Source organism: Chiloscyllium plagiosum, unplaced genomic scaffold (assembly GCF_037043375.1).
Source record: "Chiloscyllium plagiosum isolate Xiang-an unplaced genomic scaffold, Cpla_swu_hap1 HiC_scaffold_20, whole genome shotgun sequence".
NCBI lineage: Eukaryota > Metazoa > Chordata > Chondrichthyes > Orectolobiformes > Hemiscylliidae > Chiloscyllium > Chiloscyllium plagiosum.
The window spans coordinates 16,572,374-16,598,517 of NW_028270158.1; the positions used below are offsets into that span (position 1 = coordinate 16,572,374).

A 26,144-nucleotide genomic window follows, 5' to 3' on the forward strand; every position below is an offset into this window, starting at 1 on the left:
ACCAACCTCCACATGCAACACATCATCGTTCGCCACCGGAGATATATTTCTCTTCCCACCCTTATCAGCGTACTGAAAAGACCATTCCCTCCACGATTCCCTCGCCAGATCCACACACCCCACTAGTCCACACCCCACTCCTGGCACCTTTCCCTGTCATCGCAGGAAATGCAAAACTTGCGCCCACAACACACCCCTCACCTCCGCCCAAGGGATTCTTCCATATCAGTCAGAAATTCACCTTTACCTCTACCAATGTCATTTACTGCATCTGTTGCACCCGGTGTGGTCTCCTCTACATCAGGGAGAGGGGACACATTCTTGCAGATTGTTTCAGAGAACATCTCTTGGACACCTGCACCCACCAACCCTACCACCCTGTGGTTGAACACTTCAACTCCCCCTCCCACTCTGTCAAGGACATGTAGGCCCTGGGGCTCCTCCACTGACAAACCATTACCACCCAACGCCTGGAGGAGGAATGCATCATATTCTGCCTTGGCACCCTGCAAACTCATGGGACAAATGTGGATTTCAACAGCTTCTTCATTTCCCCTCCCCCTGCATTGACCCATTCCCAAGCCTCCAACTTGGCACCGCCCTCAGGACCTGTCCATCACTCCCTCCTCTGACCTATCACCATCGGCCTCACCATCTACCGACCTCCCCCGCCCCCCAACACTACCCCTCTCCCATTTATCTCTCAGACCCAACCCACAAGCGTCATTCCTAATGAAGGGCTTATGCCCGAAACATCAATTCTCCTGCTTCTCTGATGCTGCCTGACCTGCTGTGCTTTTCCAGCACTACACTCTCAACTCTGAGCTCAAGTATCTGCAGTCCTAATTTTCTCCTACAAGATTAAACTAAGACTAGATTGAGAATTTACTGTCCCAGACAATTTAAAACATTTTGCATGACCTCAATCATAATTTGATCTAATTGTCTCACTGTATAACCCACAGACCATCAATGGCAATGCCAGTGTCCTATAGGAAGTTGTTAATGTTGACAGGATTCAGAATTTTGTTGTTATTCTGGTCCATGATTAGTCTATGAATGTTCGATCATCACTTATTGGTTTACAATTATTACTACATTTACCATATAAATGTTAGGACTTCTCTGGTCAAGTCTCTGGTCCCTTTAAGCCTTGTACAAGGTGAAAGAGCATGAAAACATCTTAGCAGAAAGAGCCAATAAGGTGCAAGAATATCTCTCCATTTTATTGATTATATGAAAGCATTTGATACAATCCATCTCATGAAAATACCAGAAGATTTCAACACTGAAGCAAGGGATTTTTCTGTCAGTCATCGGGGATATTTACTGAAATTAGATAGCAATCACATGCAAGTCTGAACACAGTAGTTAAAAAGCAACCAAAATAGAGGTTCGATAAATCTGTTCTCCAACTGTTTCGCCCTATACAGCGACTGCATCTCATTGGAATTTGAAGAGATAAGTGTTCTAAAGGCAGAAGGGAAGAACCATCAACATCTACTAAGCTGGCACTTACATCAAAAGATGACAACTGGTAAAACTCAATCAATACAGTCCGAAAAGAAAATGTAGTAGATACGGGCTTATATTCAAATACCTAAAAAATGTACACCTTGATCATAAAAGACATGCAGTATTTAACAAAAGTAAGTGGAAGTGAGGTGGCACACATAAATCAATTCATCTCAGAAACAGTAACATCAGATGTCAAATACATTACTGGAATTAAAAGTATTTTTACAAAATTAAGCTACATTCTAAGAAAGGTCAGCTTGAATCTTTAACTGTTTTCAAACATGCTGTATTTGGTCAGCAATGAATTATGGATGAAAAGTTTAGAACACTATGAATGAGAAAATAATGAAAACAGTCAACAATTTTGAAGCTTTTGTCTCCACACGTCTGCTTGATATGTTGAGTACTTCCAATATTTTGTTTTTATTTCAGATTTTCAGCAACTGCAGTATTCCAAATTGCAACACAAGCTTGAAATACAAGTGGTGCACACAGAAAATTAAGCTATGATATGGGGAATTTTAAAAAAAAGTGTTGATCACAGAGTTTGAGATAAGATTCACAGATTTCAAAAGTAGGCATGGGCAACAGAAAAATGACAGTTTCAACAGGCCAATTTAGAATGCAGAAACAAAACACATGACAAGTGGAAATCTGTCATTGCCTGTGAAGCTGAAACTAAAATCCCAAAGCCTTTTATTCATATATAGGGAGTAAGAGGGTAACTAGAGAAAGGGTTGGCCCACTCAAGGACAAAGGAGGAAAGTTATGCGTGGAGTCAGAGAAAATGGATGAGATTCCTAACGTATAGGCTGTATGGAAATAGATGGTGACATCTTGCAAAATGTCTAGATTACAGAGGAGGAAGTGCTGGATGTCTTGAAACGGTTAAAGGTAGATAAATCCCCAGGACCTGATCAGGTGCACCCAAGAACTCTGTGGAAAGCTAGAGAATTGTTGCTGGGCCTCTTGCTGAGATATTTGTATCATCGATAGTTACATGTGAGGTGCCATAAGACTGGAGGTTGGCTAATATGGTGCCACTGTTTAAGGAGGGCAGTAAAGCCAAGTCAGGGAACTATAGACCGGTGAGCCTGACCTCCGTGGTGGGCATGTTGTTGGAGGGAATCCTGAGGGACAGAATGTACATGTATTTGGAAAGGCAAAGACTGATTAGGGATAGTCAAAATGGCTTTGTGCATGGGAAATCATGTCTCACAAACTTGATTGTTTGTTGAAGAAGTAACAAAGAAGGTTGATGAGGGCAGAGCGGTAGGTGTGATCTATATGGATTTCAGTAAGGCTTGCGACAAGGTTCCCCATGGGAGACTGATTAGCAAGGCTAGATCTCATGGAATACAGGGAGAACTAGCCATTTAGATACAGAACTGGCTCAAAAGTAGAAGACAGAGGGTGTGGTGGACGGTTGTTTTTCAGACTGGAGGCCTGTGACCAGTGGAGTGTCACAAGGATCAGTGCTGGGTCCTCCACTTTTTGTCATTTACATAAATGATTTGGATGCGAGCATAAGAGGTACAGCTAGTAAGTTTGCAGATGACACCAAAATTAGAAGTGAAGTGGACAGCGAAGAGGGTTACCTCAGATTACAACAGGATCTCGACCAGATGGGCTAATGGGGTGAGAAGTGGCAGATGGAGTTTAATTCAGGTAAATGCGAGGTGCTGCATTTTGAGAAAGCAAATCTTAGCAGGACTTATACACTTAATGGTAAGGTCCTAGGGAGTATTGCTGAACAAAGAGACCTTGGAGTGCAGGTTCATAGTTCCTTGAAGGTGGAGTCGCAGGTAGATAGGATAATGAAGAAGGCGTTTGGTATGCTTTCCTTTATTGGTCATAGTATGGAGTACAGCAGTTGGGAGGTCATGATGCGGCTGTACAGGAAATTGGTTAGGCCATTGTTGGAATATTGCGTGCCATTCTGGTCTCCTTCCTATCGGAAAGATGTTGTGAAATTTGAATGGGTTCAGAAAAGATTTACAAGGATGTTGCCAGGGTTGGAGGATCGGAGCTACAGGGAGAGGCTGAACAGGCTAGGGCTGTTCACGCAGAGGGTGGTACGTGTATGGAATGAGCTGCCAGAGGATGTGGTGGAGGCTGGTACAATTGCAACATTTAAGAGGCACTTGAATGGGTATAGGAATAGGAAGGGTTTGGAGAGATACAGGCCGGGTGCTGGCAGGTGGGACTAGATTGGGTTGGGATATCTGGTCGGCATGGACAGTTTGGACCGAAGGGTCTGTTTCCATGGCGTACATCTCTATGACTCTACTTTGCATCAGTATTCACAGAGGAGAGGGACATAATAGGATGTCGAGGTTGGGGATAGATGTTTAATTTCTCTAGGTCTAATCAGCACAAGGAGAGAGGTAGTGTTGGGTATTTGAAAAGGCATTAAGGTGGACAAGCCCCCAGGTCCGGATGGGATCTAACCCAGGTTACTGAGGGAAGTGAGAGAGAAAATAACTGGGGTCTTAACAGATATCTTTGGAACATCCTTGAACATGGGTAAGGTCCCAGAGAACTGGAGAATTGCTAACATTATCCCCTTGTTTAAAGGAGGGTAGAAGGGATAATCTCGGTAATTATAGACATCAGTGGTAGGAAAGCTGCTGGAGAAGATACTGAGGAATAGGATCTATTCCCATTTGGAAGAAAACTCGCTTATCAATGATAGGCAACATGGTTTTGTGCAGGAAAGGTCATGTCTTACCAACTTAATAAAATTCTTTGAGGAAGAGACAAGTTGATTGATGAGGACTTCAGCAAGGCATTTGTTAAGGTTCCCCATGGTAGGCCGATGGAGAAAGTGAAGTCGCTTGGGGTCCAGGGTGTACTAGCTAGATGGACAAAGAACTGGCTGGGCAACTGGAGACAGTAGCAGTGGAAGAGAGTTGCTCAAAATGGAGAACTGTGACCAGTGGTATTCCACAGGGATCCATGCTGGGACCACTATTGTTTGTGATATACATAAATGATCTAGAAGGTATAGGTGGTCTGATTAGCAAGTTTGTAGATGACACTAAAATTGGTGGAGTAGCAGACCATGAAGAATATGGCAGAATATAGGTAGATTTGAGAGATGGGCGGAAAAAATGGTAGATGGAGCTCAATCCGAGCAAATGCGAGGTGATGCATTTTGAAAGATCCAATTCAAAAGCGAACTATACAGTAAATGATAAGCCTTGGGTAAAATGGATGTACAGAGAGATCTGGGTGATCAGATCCATTGTACCCTGAAGGTGGCAAAACAGGTCAATAGAGTGGTCAAGATGACATATGGCATGCTTTCCTTCATCCGACAGGGTATGGAACACAAAAGTTGTCAGGTGATGTTACAGTTGCACAACACTTTGGTTTAGCCACATTTAGAATACAGCGTACAGTTCTGGTTGCCACATGACCAAAAGGATGTGGATGCTTTGGAGAGTGCGCAGAGGTGCCTCACCAGGATATTGCCTGGTATGGAGGGCGCTAGCTATGAAGAGAGGTTGAGTAGATTAGGATTATTTGCACTGGAAAGACAGAAGTTGGGAGTGGTGGCATGACCTGATCAAGGTCTACAAAATCATGAGAGGTATAGACAGGGTGGTTAGCAAGAAGCTTCCCCCTTGCTTCTTTTCTTCCCCCACCCCCAACCCAGAGTGGGGGACTCAATTACTAAGGGTCACGAGTTCAAAGTGAGAGGGGAAAAGTTTAAGGAAGATACGGGTGGAAAGTTCTTTATGCAGAGGGTGGTGGGTGCCTGGAACACATTGCCAGAAGTGGAAGAGGCAGGCACGATAGCATCATTAGGATGTATCTACACTTTTACATGAATGGGTCAGGAGCGAAGGGGATGCAGATCCTTAGGTAATAGGCAACAGGTTTAGATAGAGGATCTGGTTTGCCTCAGGGTTGGAAGGCCGAAGGGACTGTTCCAATGGTGTAATTTTTTTGTACCGATTTTAACCATTTTGAACTTTAATAAAAGCTTGTGGATGGATACTAATAATGGGCCCCATGAAAAGATGAAAAAAAATTGCAGATTAAAATAACTTTTCCTTGTGTGGTGCATGAAACAATGAAGTGCTTTCCAATGAACGTAAAAATAAAACATTACAGATGCTGGAAATCTGAAAGAAACAAAATGCCGGAGAAACTTAGCAAGTCTTGCAGCACCTATGGAAAAAGAAAGAGAGAGTTGAAAAGGATATGGAAGATATAGACAGTAGGGAAATAAATGGCGGCATCTTGCAAAATGTCCAGATTACAGAGGAGGAAGTGCTGGATGTCTTGAAACGGGTAAAGGTGAATAAATTTCCAGGACCTGATCAGGTGTACCCGAGAACTCTGTGGGAAGCTAGAGAAGTGATTGCTGGGCCTCTTGCTGAGATATTTGTATCATCGATAGTCACAGGTGAGGTGCCGGAAGATTGGAGGTTGGCTAATGTGGTGCCACTGTTTAAGAAGGGTGGTAAGGACAAGCCAGGGAACTATAGACCAGTGAGCCTGACATCAGTGGTGGTCAAGTTGTTGGAGGGAATCCTGAGGGACAGGATGTACATGTATTTGGAAAGGCAAGGACTGATTCAGGATAGTCAACATGGATTTGTGCGTGGGAAATCATGTCTCACAAACTTGATTGAGTTTTTTGAGGAAGTAACAAGGAGGATTGATGAGGGCAGAGCGGTAGACATGATCTACATGGACTTCAGTAAGGCGTTTCACAAGGTTCCCCCTGGGAGACTGATTAGAAAAGGTTAGATCTCACGGAATACAGAAAGAACTAGCCATTTGGATACAGAACTGGCTCAAAGGCAGAATGATTTGGATGCGAGCAAAAGGAGGTACAGTTAGAAAGTTTGCAGATGACACCAAAATTGGAGGTGTAGTGGACAGCGAAGAGGGTTACCTCAGATTACAACAGAGTCTTGACCAGATGGGCCAATGGGCTGAGAAATGGCAGATGGAGTTTAATTCAGATAAATGCAAGGTGCTGCACTTTGGGAAAGCAAATCTTAGCACTTATACACTTAATGGTAAGGTCCTATGGAGTATTGCTGAACAAAGAGACCTTGGAGTGCAGGTTCATAGCTCCTTGAAAGTGGAGTTGCAGGTAGATAGGATAGTGAAGGCGGCGTTTGGTATGCTTTCCTTTATTGGTCAGAGTATTGAGTACAGGACTTGGGAGGTCATGTTGCGGCTGTACAGGAAATTGGTTAGGCCACTGTTGGAATATTGCGTGCAATTCTGGTCTCCTTCCTATCGGAAAGATGTTGTGAAACTTGAATGCGTTCAGAAAAGATTTATAAGGATGTTGTCAGGGTTGGAGGATTTGAGCTATAGGGAGAGGCTGTTTTCCCTGGAGCGTCGGAGGCTGAGGGGTGACCTTATAGAGTTTGAGGGACATGGATAGGGTAAATATGCAAACTCTTTTCCCTGGGGTGGGGGAGTCCAGAACTAGAGGGGGCATAGGCTTAGGGAGAGAGTGGAAAGATATAAAAAGGGACATCAGGGGCAACTTTTTCACGCAGAAGGTGGTACGTATATGGAATGAGCTGCCAGAGGAAGTGGTGGAGGCTGGTACAATAGCAACATTTAAGAGGCATTTGGATGGATATATGAATAGGAAGGGTTTGGAGGGATAGCGGCTCTAATGTTTTGAGTCTGATAAGGCTCCATTTTAGAACAGGAAAATTGTGTTTCTCATTTTGAAATAGGCAGAGATGGGACAAGGGAAGGTCCATTACAAAAGAATTGCTAATCGGGGTGAGCGAGAGGGGGAGAAAAAGACAGACAGACAGCCAGCCCCAGGAAGGAGAATGTGCACGGTGAATGCTCAGTACTCCTCTCCTCACTATGTAAGGCTCCAAAACATATCTTCCAGGTGAAGCAGTTCACTTGTACTTTGTTTGATCTAGTCTACTGTTTTTACTGTTCAGAACATGAGCTCCTTCACGTTGGCAAGTCCAAGCTCAGAGAGGGTGACTGCATTGTGGAACACCTCTGCTGTTTATAGGAATGACCCCGACCTTCCAGTTGCTTGCCATTTCAATAAATCCCACTTTGCTGTCATGATAACATTTCTGTCCTAGGCTTGCTGCAATGTACCAACAAATCACAGTGCAAGTTTGAGGAACAGCACCCCATTTTCTACTTAGGCACTTAGATTCTGGGGCTCAATTATGAATTTCACAACTTCAAAGCATGACCTCATGACATTTGATTTCCATTTTTCTTTCATTCTTCTTTCTCCACCCCTCACCACCTCCAACCAGCCTGTACCGTTTGTGTTGTTTACTTAGCTCACAGCCAAAAGGACCTAGTTTGATAGTTTATAAACAGGGTATACGCTTATATTAATAGTTTTCCTCCAGCAGTAGTCCCTTTAGCATACTCTCTCCAAAGTAACTGGCCTGCAAATTTCACAGAAAAATAAGTAAAACCACAGAATTTAATCTCAAAACATTTATTCTTGATTGTTGATTAATTATAGAATTCTATTTCTTTACTCTTTTAAAAAGGAGTGATCCTGGCAGTTTTGCATCTAAAAGCAAGAAGCAGGCTCAAAATCTGTTGATCTTTTTACATTATCGGATCACTAGGTGGTGTTCCAGTGTCTGGAGGCGAAGTGCATTGATGATTTCCCCATGTCTTCAAACAATACCTCCAACAGTTCAAAACAAAAATCCACAAAATGAACTTCCACCGAGATAAGCAAACTTTAAATGATACAGACCCTCGAGTTTATTACCTTTTATTTGGAAGCCAAATCTGCAATCATTTCGGTCAAGTGTTTATGTGCAAGTCATTCAAAATAAAAGATTGGTCAAGAATTGAGAATAGAAAGAGACAAATGCAAGTTCACGTGCAATCGTTATTAATTGCTTTTTGAAGTAAAATATCTTGCAATAATATTTTCTGTAATTTTGCACCAAGTGAAATATTCTTAATTTGTGGTAGCCGCTCAAATAATTTTGAGACACTTTCCTAGCTTTGTCTCAAATGCTTGTCAATCAAATCGTAACTGCAGCACCACCAACAGCGAGGGGTTCTCTTCTCTTCCCTCCAGTTTTACTTCTGGATTCCCCCAAGGATGTATTCATGGGCTCGTGCTCATCTAGCTACTGTCACTTAGCAAAGCATCTAAAGACAGCAAATCAGCTATACTGATTTCAGAAGCCCTACCTGTCAACTATATTTTTCAAATCTCCATGGGCTCAGGTATTAGACTGGCTGATGTTTAGTCTTGAATGAGACATGATTTCTGCCAACTTATATACAAGATAGATTGAAGAAGTCATTGCCAGTTCCCCAACTGGGTGTCATGCTGCTGCTATGGATTGCATTACTTTGTTTGGCCACTGCTTCAGATTATTATCTGACAATTTAAAAAAAATTATTTTACAGTCACCTTTCTGACTCTATCACAAATACTACTTATATCTAGCTTTGTAACAGCATGCAGGTCAACTACCTGTCACTGAAACCCTTATGATTTCCTTGGCCTTCAAACTCAATAATCCTAATGTGCTTCTTACCAACAGTAATTTAACTTTATTTTCATGGCTAAAAAATTACAAGCACATATCTATCCATACTGATATCTACTGTAGAAACCACCTCCCCACCCCCAAAACACAATGAAAACAAATCTATGAAATCTCAACTGATAAACAATGAAACACAAACTAATTGGGTTTCTTAACTAAAGGTTGATAACCACTCATTCTTTTTATGCTAAACAATACAGAACTGATGCACAAGTTACAACCTGAAACTAGCAGTCAGAATCATTTTAAGATGTGATTTATATATTGCATTTTCTGTTGGGTAATCCAGTGCTCAACATGCATGGGGCTGGGGTAAATTCAATCATGAAAACTTCTAAAAAGGACCAAGGAAGAAAGGAAAATGACCAAGATCCTTGCACCACCCCCCTTCGATTCTACCCAACACAAGATGGAATCTGTAAGGGAGCTAATCGTCCACACATTTGATCTCAGGTGCTTATGTCTATTTCTCACCCACATTTGCTGCAGATAGTGAATCTACTAGCAAAAAAGAACTAACCTGGGACTGGAGGAACAGCTGGAAGGTTAAGTACTCTACTCGCATTACAGGGCTGAGGTAGGGAAAGAGGGACACTACACATTAGGGAGGGGAAGAAAGGCTGCAAGGCTGATGGTGGGAAGAAAGAAGAGATTCCAGGGTAAAAAGATGACTTCAAGCTGGGGCGGGAAGGTGGAGGCAAAGGGGCTCGGGGGGGATGAGGAGGAGAGATGAAGGAGACTGCAGGGGCTGGGGGAGGAGGATGGAGAGACAGAAGGAGCCTCTGAAGGAACAAGAATAGTTTCAAATAAAAGAATACACAGCTAACTGAGTTTGGGAGATTATGGTCTGGTGGCATTACCACCAAATAACCCAGTCATCCAATAAATGTTTTGGGAACCTGGGTTTGAAATCACAAAGATAATTATTTAATTTTAAATTAATTTAGAGCCTCTAGCTTAAGTTCAGGGGAGGCAATATAGTAGGATCTATTGTAATGAACTTCGTCAATTGCTAAACTTAAGTCAGGTATTGATATCCCTGGCTCCTCCAGTCACTGGGATTTAAGTCTGGGGTGGCATGGTGGCTCAGTGGTTAGCACTACTGCCTCAGTGCCATGGGCCCAGGTTCGATTCTAACCTTAGGTGACTGTGCAAACTCCACACATACATTCTCCACGTGTCTGCATGGGTTTCCATGGGAAATGGGAGATTACAGGGATAGGAGATTGGGGTGGGGTCTGGATGGGATGCTCTTCGAAGAGTCGCAGTGGACCTGCTTCCACACTGCAGGGATTCTATTCAATGAAAAGTGCAGTAAATGCCTGGTTAACAAAATATATCTTTCAGCCTTGTGTAAATGCAATGAGGTAGACTAGCTGCGATCTCAACATGCAGCAGGTGCTTTTACTATATATGCACGCACATTAAAATATTTCATTTCTAATTTATTCATTATCTTTTAACAATTCATATGTCTAGGAAATTCATATCTTCCTTCACATTGTGGCTTAAAGTTTAATGGAGGGCTGATAATTGAGGAAGAGAAAACAAGAACTGCACATGCTTGAGGACCAAGGGGTTTGAAAGATAAATGGGAATGCGACAGATAGTCAAAGGTGGGGGTGATAGGTTGGAGAGGAAGGTGGAGTAGATAGCTGGGAGGGAAGATGGACTGGAGAAGAGGGGCGTTGCACTGGTGAAATCCACATTGATCCCATGTGATTGGAGGGTCCCAAGGCAGAAGATGAAGCGTTCTTCTGCCAGGTGTTGGATGGTTAGGGTTTGGTGATGGAGGCGGCCCAGGTCCTGCGTGTCCTTAGCGGAGTGGGAGGGGGAGTTGAAGTGCTCAGCCGCAGGGTAGTGGGTTGGTTAGTGCAGGTGTCCCAGACATAATTGAGGGTGATTAATTCTCCTAATTCTGCTTCTGCGCAAGACCAAATTTCCCATACATCAACACAAATACAAGCTGCGTTGTTACTATGTGACTGCATCACATAATTAACTATTAGTAAGAATAAAAAAGTAGTGTTTGTGAATCAAAATTTAGCCCTCAAAAATCAAAGTGACACTTGAGAAAGTCTCTAGAAGAGTCAACAGGAAAAAAAAACTTGAATCACAGGGTAGCTGAGGCATTCCTGAAAACAGATTTGCAGTAGCATTCATCAATTACGATATAATGCAACTCTGCTTTTATGACCAGAGCTACCAACAATCTACCCCTCTCGCACTCATGGCATTTGGGTTATTATTTCAATATTTTTCATGAACTTACCATATATTTTCAGTCTAAGTCTGTTATCCTCTATAATCATCTTCTGCAAGTATTCAGCAGATGGTCTCTTAAACCACCCCCTGCTATTAGAAGCTTTGTGCACTACTTCAAAAGAAAGCCACAATGCCTTCAAGCTAAGTGGGATGCTGAAATGATTAAATTGCAAGAACAGGGCCCTACTAACCAAATTTGCCAGTGCATTACAGTCCCAAAGTACTTAGCAGATGGGGTGCAATCTGCAGCTCTCTCAATGTGACAATTTTGATGGCTGACTGTGTAAACATATTCTACAGTACTGTGGCGATTAATATCTACAGAAGCTGAAAATGTACCATATATTCAAAGTTAATGATGCATCTGCGCAAGAAGATTCATATTCAAACCATTATTTTTGGTTTTCACTCCAACCACATTTCTGCTTTTAATTGGAAAATGTGAAATAGTCTGCAGAGGAACATTTTTCCACACACAACCATAAATTGCACCCTGACCTGAGAGAGAACTCATATCCATTTATACATTTCCTGCTTCTTCTATACTCCAACAGACAAATTTGAAAATTCTCTGAATAAATGAAAGTACACTCAGGAACTATCTGCATTTCATCACTGTAAGGTGTAGCCCTTTTTAAGAAAATCTCTCAAACTTGATTGGGCTAAACTCACATCAGGACCCGATCTATAAAAAAAAAAATCAGAATCATGTACTCAAAATCAAGAACATGCAATGTTATGAAGCCAAAATATTCCATTAAAGTTTAATACTGCCTACTGAAACAAAATAAATAAGACAGCAATCATACTTTGGAAGACTGGGAGAATGAATTACTTCACAAAGCTGTTTTGATAAAGTGCAATTAGGTTTTGGATGGCTAAACAGGGAAATAATATTAAGGAATGTCTTTGGCTGTAAGGGCACCTGTGTCTGTGTAGTTCTTCTGATATGGTTGCTCATCTCTGCAACATTCTTTGGTAAATTTAGAACATTGAACTGATTTCCCCCAAGATGTGGCTGCCTATCAGAAGATCTACTCAAATAAGCAAGACCCCAGACTTTATTTAGGACTTCATTTTCAGAGTCAATAACGTGCTCGAAGTTAACCGAGGCAGAACAGTTTGCAATGCAATTCAATTTTCATGCTAATTCATTCCACTGCAACTCAAGTATTTTAGTACTATTTTTTCAATCCTCACAGACTTCTCATTTTATTTTAGGTTTACCGTGCCTATTTTCATGCTGCGTGATGATCACTTTAATTCTCTCCAAGGCCTTTCAATACTATAGTATCTTTTACCCATCTAGAGGTGACAACATTTGCCTCCACCCTGCAATGTGGACAATTGTCCAGATATTTGTCATTATTTAATGAGAATACAGAAGAATATATATGGTTAATAAGTTTGCAATTGACACCAAAATTGGTGATATAGTAGAAGATCTTATCTAAGATTGCAAAGGTATCTTGATCAATTGGGTCAATGGGCTGAGGATTAGCAGATGGGAGTTTAACATCCATAAATGCAAGGTATAGCATTCTGGTAAAACAAACAAGGGCAAGACTCATACAATGAAAAAGGAGGACCTCGGGTAGTGTTTTTGAACAGAGATGCTTAGGGGTTCAGGTACATAATTCTTTGAAGTTTACGTCACATTTAGACGGGTGGCTAAGGCAGTAATTAGCCTTCATTGCTCAGACCATTTGATTATAGGAGTTGGGATGTAATGTCGAGGTTATACAGGATGTTGGTGACCTCTTCTGGAGGAATGTGTCCAGTTCTGGTCACCCTATTATAGGCAGGATCTTACTAAGCTGGAGAGAGTTCAGAAAAGATTTACAGAAGTAGCTAGGAATGGAGGGTTTGAGTTATAAAAAGAGGGTGAATAGGCTGCGACATTTTTCACCTGAATGTAGGAGGTTGAGGGGTGACCTCAGAGTTTTATAAAACCATGAGGGGTACAGACAAATGAATAGTAGGTCCCTTTTCCCTGTGGTGGGGGAATTTCATGACTAAGGGCATATGTCTAAGGTGAGAAGAGAAAGATTTTTAAAAAAGACATGGGGGATCTTTTCTCTTTTGTACAGAGGATGGTGGGTGTGTGGAATGAACGTCCAGAGGAAGTGGTGAATGCAGATTCAGTTACAACGTCTAAAAGACATTTGGATAAGTACATGAATAGGAAATGTTTGCAGGGATATGGACCAAGCACAGGAAGAATTATGGTCAACATGATCTGACTAGTCCAAAGGGTCTGTTTCAGTGCTGTATGATTCTGTGACAATGTACAATATATAAAAAGCAGGACAAATTCAACTTGGCTAATTGTGGCTCCTTCAGACTCTCCCGAACAAAGTGATGGAAGGGTTGTTAACAGTGAGTGAGTGTGTATGACATGGCATTAAGGAGTCTTCGCAAAACTGAAGTCAACAGGAATGAGGCTGAATACAGGCCATGATTGCAGTCAAACCTAGCACAAACGAATGTGGTTGTGGTTGCTGGACTTCAATCAAACCCACTCTGGGATATCACAGTAGAGTGTCCTAACCCCAACCACCTTTAGTTGCTTTCATGACATTCTCTCCATCAGAAAGTTACAAGCGTGGATGTTTGCTGACAATTGCAGATGTGCAGCACCATTTGGACTGCTCAAGTACTGAGATAGACAATATTCAGGCCCAGGCTGAGAAGTAGCAAGTGAGGGGAAATAGCATTATCATTGCTGAATCCCCTACTTGTCAGCATGTGCAACAGGCTGATGGTTATCAGGGACCAGAAACTGTACTGGGCTAGAAATCCTGCAGTGGAATTCACCAAACTCTCCAAAGCTTGGCTACTATTGAAAAGGCACATGTCAGGAGTGTGACAGAATACGCCCCACTTGCCTGGACAAGTATGAAGCTCATCATCATAGAAACAACCTGCTTAATTGAGACCACATGCAAAACATTCAGTCCATCACATATGCTCAGTAGCAACAATATGTACCACCTACAAGATGCACTGCAGAATTTCACCAATATTCCTTAAACAGTATATTCCAAGTCTGCAACCACTACCACTATTACATTGAAGGTCAAGGAAGTAGATAAATTAGACTACCACCACCTGACTCTTCCTTTCCAACTCACCTATCACCCTGTCCTGGAACTATGTTGCTTTCCTTCAGTGTTGCTGGTCAAAGTCCTGGAACTCCCTCCCTTAACACATCTGGGGTTCAAGACGACAGCTCATCATTTCCCTGAACAATAAAATACTTCTCAAGCAAATAACACTCACATCTCAAATGAATTTTGAAAATCATCCAAAACTAGGGTAAGCATCCCACATTAAAAATTCAACACTAAAATGCTTCAATTAAATTACAGACTCTTAACACCAGCTAGCATAGATTACATTAAAATGACCACGATATGCAATGTAATAATTAGATCATAATTAAACATTTGATTTATTTCTAGCTCAATTAAAACTAAAATGAACATATGAAATGTTCACATTAATCGATCAGTTGGATGTCACATGACACCAGGTTATAACCAACAGTTCTGAGGAAGGGTCACTGGATCCGAAATGTTAACTTCTCTTCTCAGATACTGCCAGACCTGCTGAGTTTTTCCAGAAATTCCTGTTTTTGTTTCCAACTTTCAGCATCCGCAGTTCTTTCGGTTTTTATTTTATAATAAACTTGTTTTAAACAATTTATTTATCCAACTCCAACAGTGAATGAATCAACAGAACCATTAACAAACCATACAATCCCCTCTAACAACTAACAATTCCCGAATAAAAGAAAATTCTAATGGTATACTTCCAATAAATACTATAAAAACATTAAACTTAGTCTCTCGAAAGTATGGCCAGGAATGCTCCACACCTTCTCCACTGGTCTTCTTTCAGGAATGCCTCCTCCTTCAAATTCTTGCATCAGGAATGCCTCTGCATTGAATTCTGGTGTCAGGAATATTAGATAAAAGTTCCGCTGTATCTTTAGTCAGATGATGGGTACTCAGAGAGCTAATCTCTTCAGAGGGCAGTTTGCTTTCTGCCAAATTTCAAATGCCCTCTTACTTTATATCCTTGATGAACTATTAACTTCTTTACAGTTGGATTGGTTCTCTGTTGTCAAAACCATCAAATTTAAATTTAATTGGTCCTTAATCTCCAACTGCCAGGTTTAAATTAATTTGCCAAATTTAAAAGTGTTGTTGTTGTCTTGGTAGGAATGTGCTTTGCCTGCTAACAGTACATCTTTTTGGTACAAATGTTTCAATTTGAGCACCTGCAACTACTTTTGGGGTGGCACAGTGGTTAGCACTGCTGCCTCATAGCGCCAGGGACCCAGGTTTGATTCCAGTCTTGGGCGAGTGTCTGAGGAGTTTGCACGTTCTCCCAATGTCTGCATGGGTTTCCTTCGGGTACTCCAGTTTCCCCCCCACATTCCAAAGATGTGCAGGTCAGGTAAATTGGCCATGCTAGATTGTCCATAGTTGTTAGGAGCATTAGTCAAAGGGGGGGGGTGGGTTACTCTTCGGAGGGTTGGTGTGGACTTGTTGGGCCGAAGGGCTTGTTTCCACACTGTAGGGAATCTAATCTAAATGGCTTCATGTCATATATGATTCATTAACCAACAACCATAACAGAGATCTCTAAAATCTCTATAATCTAATTTTCTTTCAGTTGATGAATGTACAGAATAACGACTACACTCAGATTCCACTAACAATCTTAAATCACAATTTGTGAATAACAGGAAGAGTGACTATGCTTCCTTGCTTGGATTTAATGAAATGATTGACCATGGAAAGACCAGAGGATTGGGACTGATTGAATAGTTCTTTCAAAAAGAGCTAATACAGGCCACTGAGTCAAATTACATCCTTCGATGCTTTAAAATTCAAGATATACGAACAATAAATTTTATATTTTTTTCAGTGCAACAAGCCTAAATTAAACTGCAAACTTGATACTAGTTTCTGATCAACCCAAGGTGAAATATGATCATCTCTTTTCATGTCGTCTTGAACAAAACCAGCAGCTCATAACCACTTTGACTGCAATTAAGTCACTTCTGAAAGATTCTTCTTGTACGGTAAAATAGCTGTTTGACCTCTGACTCAGTTGATCCATACTGCTCAAGAGCCAACAATCTCCTAAGAGATTCCATATTGGACAACTTGATGTTCCATATATAAAACAGTTCATTCCACTACATGTGAATGTCTAACAAAATGTCCAACGTTAAATATGAACCTGAATTTCTTATTGAGATAAAGTTTAAGAGGGTTGGGAAACTCTGGTATCTTAGGTATCCGGCTCCTTAAATCTTTCATCTTTATTCCATGTAAAAAAGATAAAACTTGCTGTACGTACTCAATGCCAACTACTTTGAAGTAAAACTGGAATTAAGTTTATACCCATCTTGCTAAGTCCAAACAAGCTTTTTCTAACTGGATGGACATTCCACCAGGTTGAAACACTACAGAATATAACTTAAACTCCGTTTTATTGATATTTGATAGGAACCATCATGTTCAATCCAAACCTCAACTAGCTAGTGCCACCAGGGGTGGGCAGACAATCTAAACAATGGAACACTTTGGTCCAAAACAGAACACTACAGCATATATAGCAACACAGATAACAGCTCACTATAAATGATGCTGACTTACAGTGGAGAAAACAATTAATAAAATTATTTATTTTAGTGTGTGGAGACAAGAAACAAAACTGCTGCCAATGATTTGACTAAAAACAGATTGGCAAGAAACTGAGAACTGACAATTAACATTTATGCACAATCCAAAAACAAGCACTGCACTGTTATATTTTATTCCCTGTCAGTTGCCTTGTAGAATTACTATCTGTAAATGAAAGTGAATGAAAAGATCAACTTTTACTAGCATATACATGCTTAGTTGGAACATAAACCCCATAAAGCAAATAATTTAAAATAAATTGAATAAATTACAATTTAATTAACCAAGTCAACCTTGCATTGTTGTCTGCAGAATGAGCTGCTGAAGCAAAAGGGGGAGTATAGATGACTGGGATTCTGGACAAGTGATGCAGGAGTGACAATATTCAACTTGAAATAATGGGATCAGTTCTAATGATTACCCTCAGCAACTCAAAAGCCCTCATAATTCACTTTGCAAAGCAACCTCAGTTTTTAAACTTTAATATATATTTTCTCCCTAATTATTAACTGGAAAAAAGGGAGAAAAATAATTTAGCCAATATTCAAAACATTGCTAATCTCCAAAGATTAAAAATATGTTTCACCATGTTACATTTTACAAAGCAAGTACTTTGGTTATTTTCCACTGTTTCAAAATATAAAAACAATTGCTATAAAAATTCTACCACATGCAGATACTTACACACTACTATCCGTCAGTGACATGGTATCTGCATCACTTGACATACTCTGCTGCTCACTGTCATTAGCGCTTGTCGCTGGTGCCAAAGCATACCCTGTGTTGACATAGTAAGGATTGACAGGTTCCCGCCATGACCCATGTCTGGATAAAAGAAAAAAAAGTTATGCAAATCATGCTAACATAAATTATGACTTATTCATCTTAGAAAATTAAATATCACTAGTTTAACCTTATCTCAGAATTCAATGCCATGAGTGTACACAGCATCATTGAAATATTTGATTATTTTTACAATAGTTAAATAAAAAAATCACAACATTCACAAGTTCTAAAACATAGCAGACAAAGTTAACAAACTTAAATCACTTGCTGTGATTGAGGTCCAATCATGACTTCAGATTTACAAATCATTGAACTAAACTAATGCACTGCACATATATTGGATATTGTGAATACCCGACATCTACCATAATCCAGCTTTTGACTATCTAGTTCAAGTATGTTTCCAGTATATTTCTTGACAGAGATATCAAGACATGTATACCCTTTCAAACTGTGCTGGCATAGATGCTGTAGCATTTGTTCTTGCCAATCAAAAACCAGAAAGTGTTACTGCATAATCAATGTTAGCAGATTCTATGAGACCTGAGTGACCTGAGTAGTAGGAAGTTAAATTTTTGAAATAATTCATCTTAAAGAATTAAGAAAATTACCCCATGCCTTAAGGAACCTTGCTTAGATTACATCAATGGGACTAGTAAACCTGCAATCACCCTGGAAAAAGCTGAGAGCTGAAAAACCAAAACTTTAACAGAGAATGCTGAGTCGAAGTTAAAAACATCCTGAGTTGGAAGTTACGAGCTATATATTTTCTGTGTTTAACATTCTCATCACACTTTAGAAAAGATGTGATGGTCCTCGAGGGGTGTTGACAGGGTTTTTAACCAGAATGGCTCCAAGCAGTAGTGGGTATGAGTGGAGGGCTAGCTACAAGATCAGGCTAGAAAGGTTGGCTTGCCATCCTTAGAGAGAAGGAGATTGAAAGGAGACTTGGTGGAGATGTACAAGATTAAGTCAGACTTGGGGGAAGGTAGACAAGAAAGAAACTTATCTGATGGTACAGGAGGACAGGTCACAGATTTAAGATTCTGGACAAGTGATGCAGGAGTGACAAGACTGGAACAACAGGTTTATGCAGTGAATGCTATAGTTTGAAGTTCACTTACCATGATGGCAATTGAAGTTAAAAAAAATCATTCATGCCTAAAGGAAATGGCATAAACTCAAAGGAAATAAACTCACAAGGTAATGGGATTGGGCAGGAGGAGTGGAACTGACTGGATTGTTTTTTGAGGAGCTGGTGTGGAACCCATGGTTTGAGTGCCCTCCTTTTGTGCCATTAAATGTTTATCTTTGACTATGCCATAAACCCTTATTTGACATTTTAGCTGAAAAAGAAATTGCAAATTGTTTAGCTTGATCGTATTCTAGATCATACACACCAATAAGTCTCAAAGGATATAACCCAATCAATTGGAAGAAAGTTATTGGAGGCGGAGTAAATTTGTGCATCAGCTGACTGATTTCTTTTCATTACGATCAAGCCAAACACTGGAAAATTACAGTGAGAGCGTATGTAAGAAGTGTGCAATGGCATAACTGCTTAGTTTTAAGTCAAGACGTTAATTCCAATTCTGCCTCTGTGCTCTAGATCTGTCTGCTTGACAGGTCAAAGTACAAGAGACATGCTAAAGCAGAATGGGGAGGACTTGCTGGGCTTTGTCCAACAATTTGGCATTGCCTGAAATCTTCAATATGATATCGGCAAAGGTTCCTGTCTACAGAACAGTGCAGCAGATTTGGCTTGTGCAAATGGAAAAGTATGCACTCGTGCAATTAACTCCGGGTTCATTTGCCTTATATTGACATGAATCATCCATTTAGAGGTATAGTTGAAGTACAAGTATTTTTATGCACTTGGCTTACAGATTTAGTCCAGACATTAGCATTTGCAGGTTATGGGTGGTTTGGGGTAAAAAGCAGAGTGGTGCTGAGGGGCAACACAACATATTCATAGAATTTCAGAAATACTTTCCAAGTATATTCTAAAACCAAAACATGTGCAATTAGGAATATTTTTGCAGATTTGGACATCCTGTAAAATTGCAAAAACTGGCTCCTACAGATATGAACAGTACTGAAAAAGCTTCAGTTAAGCTAAATTATTCTGAACCTTAAAACATATCTTATCTTTGCTCCAAAGGATACTACTGAGTACAGGAAGTCACAAGATTAGGACTCTAAATCAATTTTAGTAATGTTAGCAATATCATCAATTAAACAACTATTTTTAATGGGTGGCAGAGTGTCCCAGAAAGGATAGTAGGATTGAGATTCATTTCCTCCCCCATTCTATAATATCCCTGGTAATAGTAGCTCTTCAAGGCAATATTGCGAAACCAAAGTTAAGCACTTCTTAACTGCATGGAAACATTTAAGAAGTCAGCATGCCCAATACTTTAGAGCTAGGACTAGTTGCATGCATTAAAATCAAATGACCAGCAAATGATTGTACAGTCATGAAACACTCTATACACAAAACACACGGGAGAGCCGTTCCTACAGTTCTTGGTTTCCAACTCTCCATTCCTTTGAAGCTGAACTCCTTGGTTAGCCTTTTCTCTGTTCCTACCACCTCTCTTCCCTCATTTTACATTACAATGTAACTTTAAAGAATCGATTACTATTAAGGATTCAATCCTTGCTTCAAGAAAAAAGGATGTCAACATAACCGTAGGAAAGATCTGGTTGGGCCCAATAAAGCAGTATGGGACAAGAGAGAGAATGCTTCAGCTTCTTAAAGATTGCCAGTCTTGATAAACAAAAAAAAAACCTGATCCCTGATGGGTGACTAGAGAACAACCTATTGCAATTCTGAACTTCCAGGGACTTTGAGCACATAGTAAAAGGGACCTGACAGGAGATTTGCTAACTGCAAAGAAGCTTGTTGGCTGCAGATGGTCTTCTGGCCACATCTTGAAAATCACTGCAGTGGCAGCATCAATGTCCATATTGATGCATGACCAAAGCAGATAGGAGAGAAAAACCAAAATAAATAATAATAAATTTTGGTGCAAATACTAATTAGTTGTCATGGAAATCTGTCAGTTATATATCACATCTCATTTTTCATTCAATCGATAACGTACACCAAGTTGAGCATAAAGTGTCTATTGTATTATTTGACTGTGCATAAATGTTTACACAAAGAGAAAGTTGGTCTCTGTAACTTCTGTTTCGTTATCATAATAAAAAGTCATGAGTGCACAGATATCTGAATACTTGACTTCATGACTAGTCAAGCATCAAAATGTATGATTAAACATTACACAAGTTATTAGAAACAAGTTAGCTATTAAAATGGCTTATTCAAAACAATTATTTCAATGCACTTGCTGAATATTTATAGCAATAAGAGGAAATGGTATGAATGAAATTAAGATACATGACATCCTGTCATTTCCAAAAATCCCCGATTAAGAATGGGTTATAATGAGATGATTGATCCATATAGTTGTCCAATATTAATTCTTTTGAAATAGAGATACAGAAATTCTTCAACTGCATTGTGTAGCTTCTCTGAGTATAATCAGACATTTACAAAACCTTACTGTCCTTTTCCATTGCTTAATGCTCTGCTTTGACTACAAGATTCCAGTCTGCAATGAATTCACTTTTGCACTATGATAATTACTGTAAGCAGTACAATAATTCATTCTTTAAATTTTAAAGGTTAGAAAAACTCCTTTACAACAGTAGTTTCAGTAAGCAGTACAAGCTTTCTGCAATTCCATTCCACCTCAACTCTGATCTTTCTCTAACTAGCATAACTTTTCAAGAGTGGATCACGGGATTGTAGAAGAACTGTGACAGGCTATTTATGGCTGATATATTTTTAAAAAGCTGCCAATTTGTCATTGATTGAGCCCATGCAACCAAATCAGTGGAAATTTGCAAGGAAAAAAACCCAAAATATTACTGTTCTTTGGGACTGTTCTGTTGTTTTATAAATCACTCAATTCACCCAGTTAAGTATTAGGGCAAATACAAATGAATACTGCATTTATAAAGCACTTTTTATGACCTAAGATCCCAACATATTTCAAAGTCAACATGGCATTTTCCAACAGCGATCAGAATTGTTAATGCAGGCAAATGCACATGTAAAGCCAGTAGATAGGTGGTTTGATATCAATTAGAGCTAATCTGTTCCAAAATTAAAACATTCATAGTAGTCACAACAGTAGCACCTTATCATGCTGATATTATATTTATCTAGTCAAATATGAAAGATATTAGAACATAACCTTCAGAGATTTAAGCACATCAAAAATACATTTAGCATTAATATCAGTGTTAACCATTAATTTGCCATCTTTCAACCCTCGTTCTTCACATCCTTTCGTTAAAAAAAACCTCAATGGTCTATGTTTTATGCGATCAATTGCCCCAGAATCACCTAACAGTGTTTTCCATCTCAATGCTAATCTAAAGTTACCCGCTTCCTGTTACTCATGGATGCCACACAGTGGCTCAGTGGTTAGTACTGTGCCTCTCAACACCAGGGTCCCAGGTTCAATTCCAGCCTCGGACGACTGTGTGGAGTTTGCACAGCACGTTCTCAGTGTCTGCGTGAGTTTCCTCCGGTTTCCTCCCACAGTCCAAAGAATTGGCCATGCTAAATTGCCAATTGTGTTAGGGGCATTAGTCAGAGGGAGATGTGTCTGCGTGGGTTAGTCTTTGAAGGGTCGGTGTGGACTAGTTGGACCAAAGTGCCTGTTTCCATACTGTAGGGAATCTATTCTCTCAATGTCTAAACTTAGGTTTCAAGTAAGGCAACACACACAAAAAAAAATCTTGTTCTAAACAGGAGTAGCTTTGCTAATAAATTATCTGAGATATCTAAGTCTTAACACTTACTCTTCAATCAAATATTCCAAATTTGAGATTATCTGCACTACAACAGTTGAAAGAGTTTACCCACCGCATTCTGAGCATGTGAAATCTGTAGATATACCCAGAATACATTAGGTTCTCCAAGTTGAATATCCTACTGAATGCAACATATGTTTGTCTTCACCAAAGGACAACCACATAAACAGAGATTAATTCTTCAAAACTTTGCCTCCGCTAATTTAAGTTTTGCATAAATAATTCTTCTATAATAAACTACTCAAAATTCATCAAGCAGAATATATCTTGGCATGAGTTTGTTTTCATAAAAGACATTTTACCTAATACAGCAATGCTTAGGTTACCTCCCTTAACATAAAAAACTGAGCATGGATACTGTGGGTACTTAAGAGTAAAACAGACTTATTGCAGGTCTTATATACAAATACTCCTCAGGCACATAAGGGTCCGGTCTAATAACAAGATACAATGTCACAACAGAAGAGCATGCTTCTAGTGGAGTGTCTTGAAGAAATTGGAGGGAAGATAGGAGAATGAAACCTTTAGACGAAGGGTGGGGAACCTGTGGCCTTCTAGGCCATTGTGTGTCACCGTTTGAATTAATCCAAATTTTGCGACATGCATGAAAAATGCTTTCTTGTTTTTCAACCACTTATTGCTACAAATCTACATTCTCCTACTTAGCCAAAATCAAGACACCCTTAAGATCACAAATGATGGATACCCATCTAGAAGATCAGCTAAAACTGTAGACCTCCATGCTGCAACCAAATATTCAAATACTTTCCTTCAAAAAGCAGTCACAACAAAGTCATTAAAAGGTTAAGTAATTTTAGAATTAACATTTTTTTTCTTTTTTTCAGTTGGTTAGTGCATAGTAGTTAGATTTTTACAAAATAATGTGAATTTTGAATAATATATAATTGAAGTTTCTCGGATGGGGCCTTAATAGATTACAACTAACATAATGCGGCCTTCCAACATGAAAAGGTTCCCCACTTCTGCTTTAGACGCTCAGGTCACTCCTGTGATCAGTGATGAGCAGGTCTCTTAAGAGATACTGACAGATGTAATACAAAACCTTTGTCTGACAAGTAAAACACTGGTGAATACTTAAATACAAAACAACATCTAAAAAAATTAGATTTATTGTCCCCTTGCTGGAAAAGTTAAAAAGATTTCAGTTTATGTATGTGAACAACCACCTGAAATTTGTATTATTTGGTTCATTTTGATTGGCAGCCAGTGTAATGCATGCCAGAACTGAACTGTCCTTTTTGGTAGCAGACTCATTTCAGAGAAATAAAAGAAATAACCTCGATGGCTTTAAAGTACTTTGCTTCAAACTTTGTAAAGATTATGTTTAAAAGCAACTTACCAACAATGTTTTTAAGTATGAAGTAGTTGTTGATAAATAATCCCAAGGGTACAAAGTATAAAATGTGGCATCAGTGAGAGAGTCCAAAACAAAATGGCATAGGTTAAAGGCGAGAGGGGAAAAGATTTTAAAAAGTACCTGAGGGTAATCTTTTCACGCCAAGGGAAATGTGTTTATGGAATAGGCTGCCACAATTAAAACATTCAAAAGGCATCTGGATGGGCATATGAATAGGAAGGGTTTGGAGGGATATGGGCCAAATGAGACCAGGTCAGATTGGAATGTGTGGCCAGCATGGATGAGTTGCACTGAAGGGTCTGTGCCCATGCTGTATCACTCGTGCTCCAAAGAATTCAAGTCAATTTGGGCTCTGCTCTCCTGGACCTTCTTCTCATTCAAGACCATTAGACTGGCCCCCAACAGCAGCAGACCTCAGCAATCCACAAATCCACAAGCCACATCCTTCTCAATGCACATGAATTACCCTTCAAAACTCCAGAACCCTTTGCTCCAGCCTAGAATCAAAACTGAAAGATAGTCATCCTAGTGTGTTCAGATATTAAAATACTCTGAAGGGCTAATGGATCCAATACATCAATTCTATTATTGTCAAACAGACGCATCTCTATCAACTCAAACCATCCCTTAACACAGAAGAATCAGCAGTCATAACAGTGCTATGATCTCAAGGGATCATTAACATTTTGGAACTTCAAAGTTCTAGTTTTTTTTTAAAAACTCAAGAGAATCACAAGTACTAATGTAAAGTCCAAAATTCTCAACAGACCATTTCGTTTTTAAGTAGGCTCAAGAGTTCTCTTATACAATACAGAATCGCAAGCGTTTCTTCATTTCGGAGTCCAAACGTAGGCACCCCATCAGTCCTAAAATTCACTGACAATCCTCAATCTGGTACTTGACTTGCAGAATTGCACTCTTTGCAGGATTCTACTGCTATCCTCTTCTGTTAGCTTTATCAGCAGATATAACAAATTTACTTCTTTAATTTGGATGTTTCATTCCAAATTAAGGCCCACTTGCAATTCATGTTCAGTAACTCAATCAGAAACATTCTGGTTCCTAATGATCTCTATGTGCTTAGTTCAGGCTGTTGGCAGATACATTATCACCCTCTCAATCTTACAGCTGACTAAGTGCCTTGTGAGAAAATTACACACAAAACTAAAACAAACTGCTTTTGTGCAAACAATCCCCACTTCATTGTGGCTCAACTGAGTTCTGAAGAGTGAGCCATAGTAATTTTGTGCCATTCTCAGGTTGTGCTTTCATTCTTAAAAATTTAGAGTGGTGGTGGGAGGAAGAATTCAAAACTAGGGGGCATATTTTTTTTAAAAGGTGAAAGTGAGTACTGCAGATGCTGGAGATTAAGAGTCAAGATTAGAGTAGTGCTGGAAAACCATAGCAGGTCAGGCAGCATCCAAGGAGCAGTTTAGAGGGATATGGGCCAATTCAGGTAAATGGAACTAGTTTAGTTTGGGAAACTTTATCGGCGTGGACGAATTGGACTGAAAGGTCTGTTTCCATGTTGTGAGATTATGTGGGAATTGCTGGTTGGACTAGCATTTACTATGCATCCTTTTTGTCATCTTCTTAAGGGCAACAAGTTGCTATCTTGAATGGTTGCAGTCTATTTGGTATTGATAGATGCAGAATGTCATTAGGGAAGGAGAACAAAGATTGTGACCTAATGGACTGAAAAGTGTATGGGTCCTTTAAATTCTCCTTTGGTTTACCATTTGCTTTCCAACATCTTTCTAATATGACAATTTGGATGAATAACTTAGTCCCTTCACAAAGGCAACTAATGACATTTTGTCTCTATGAAAACTCAGAAGTAGCTCACCCATTGTCCAGTGTTATCTTAATTCTAACTCAGACCTATATAATATACCAATGAAATCATTTGATTTTCACTTTAGGTTAGTTTATTAACCTCTTAAATTCAGGGTTTGATTCCATTTCCATTTATTTCACATTCAATACTTCAAGTCCAATCTAAAAATCTTGCTTCTAAAACAAATTATGAAGTTACATATCTACAAAAGTGCA

The 26,144-nt window shown here is 39.7% G+C and overlaps 1 protein-coding gene across 6 annotated transcripts in view; it reads right to left on the reverse strand.

Annotated features, from left to right (window-relative positions):
• axin1 (axin 1) overlaps window positions 1-26,144 on the reverse strand; it is a 130,714-nt gene that overhangs the window by 51,828 nt on the left and 52,742 nt on the right. For all 6 annotated transcript variants that reach the window (XM_043711956.2, XM_043711948.2, XM_043711951.2 and 3 more), the window contains one exon: window positions 17,723-17,863. In XM_043711956.2, the coding sequence (XP_043567891.1) occupies window positions 17,723-17,863 (141 nt within the window). The remainder of the gene's footprint in view (window positions 1-17,722; window positions 17,864-26,144) is intronic.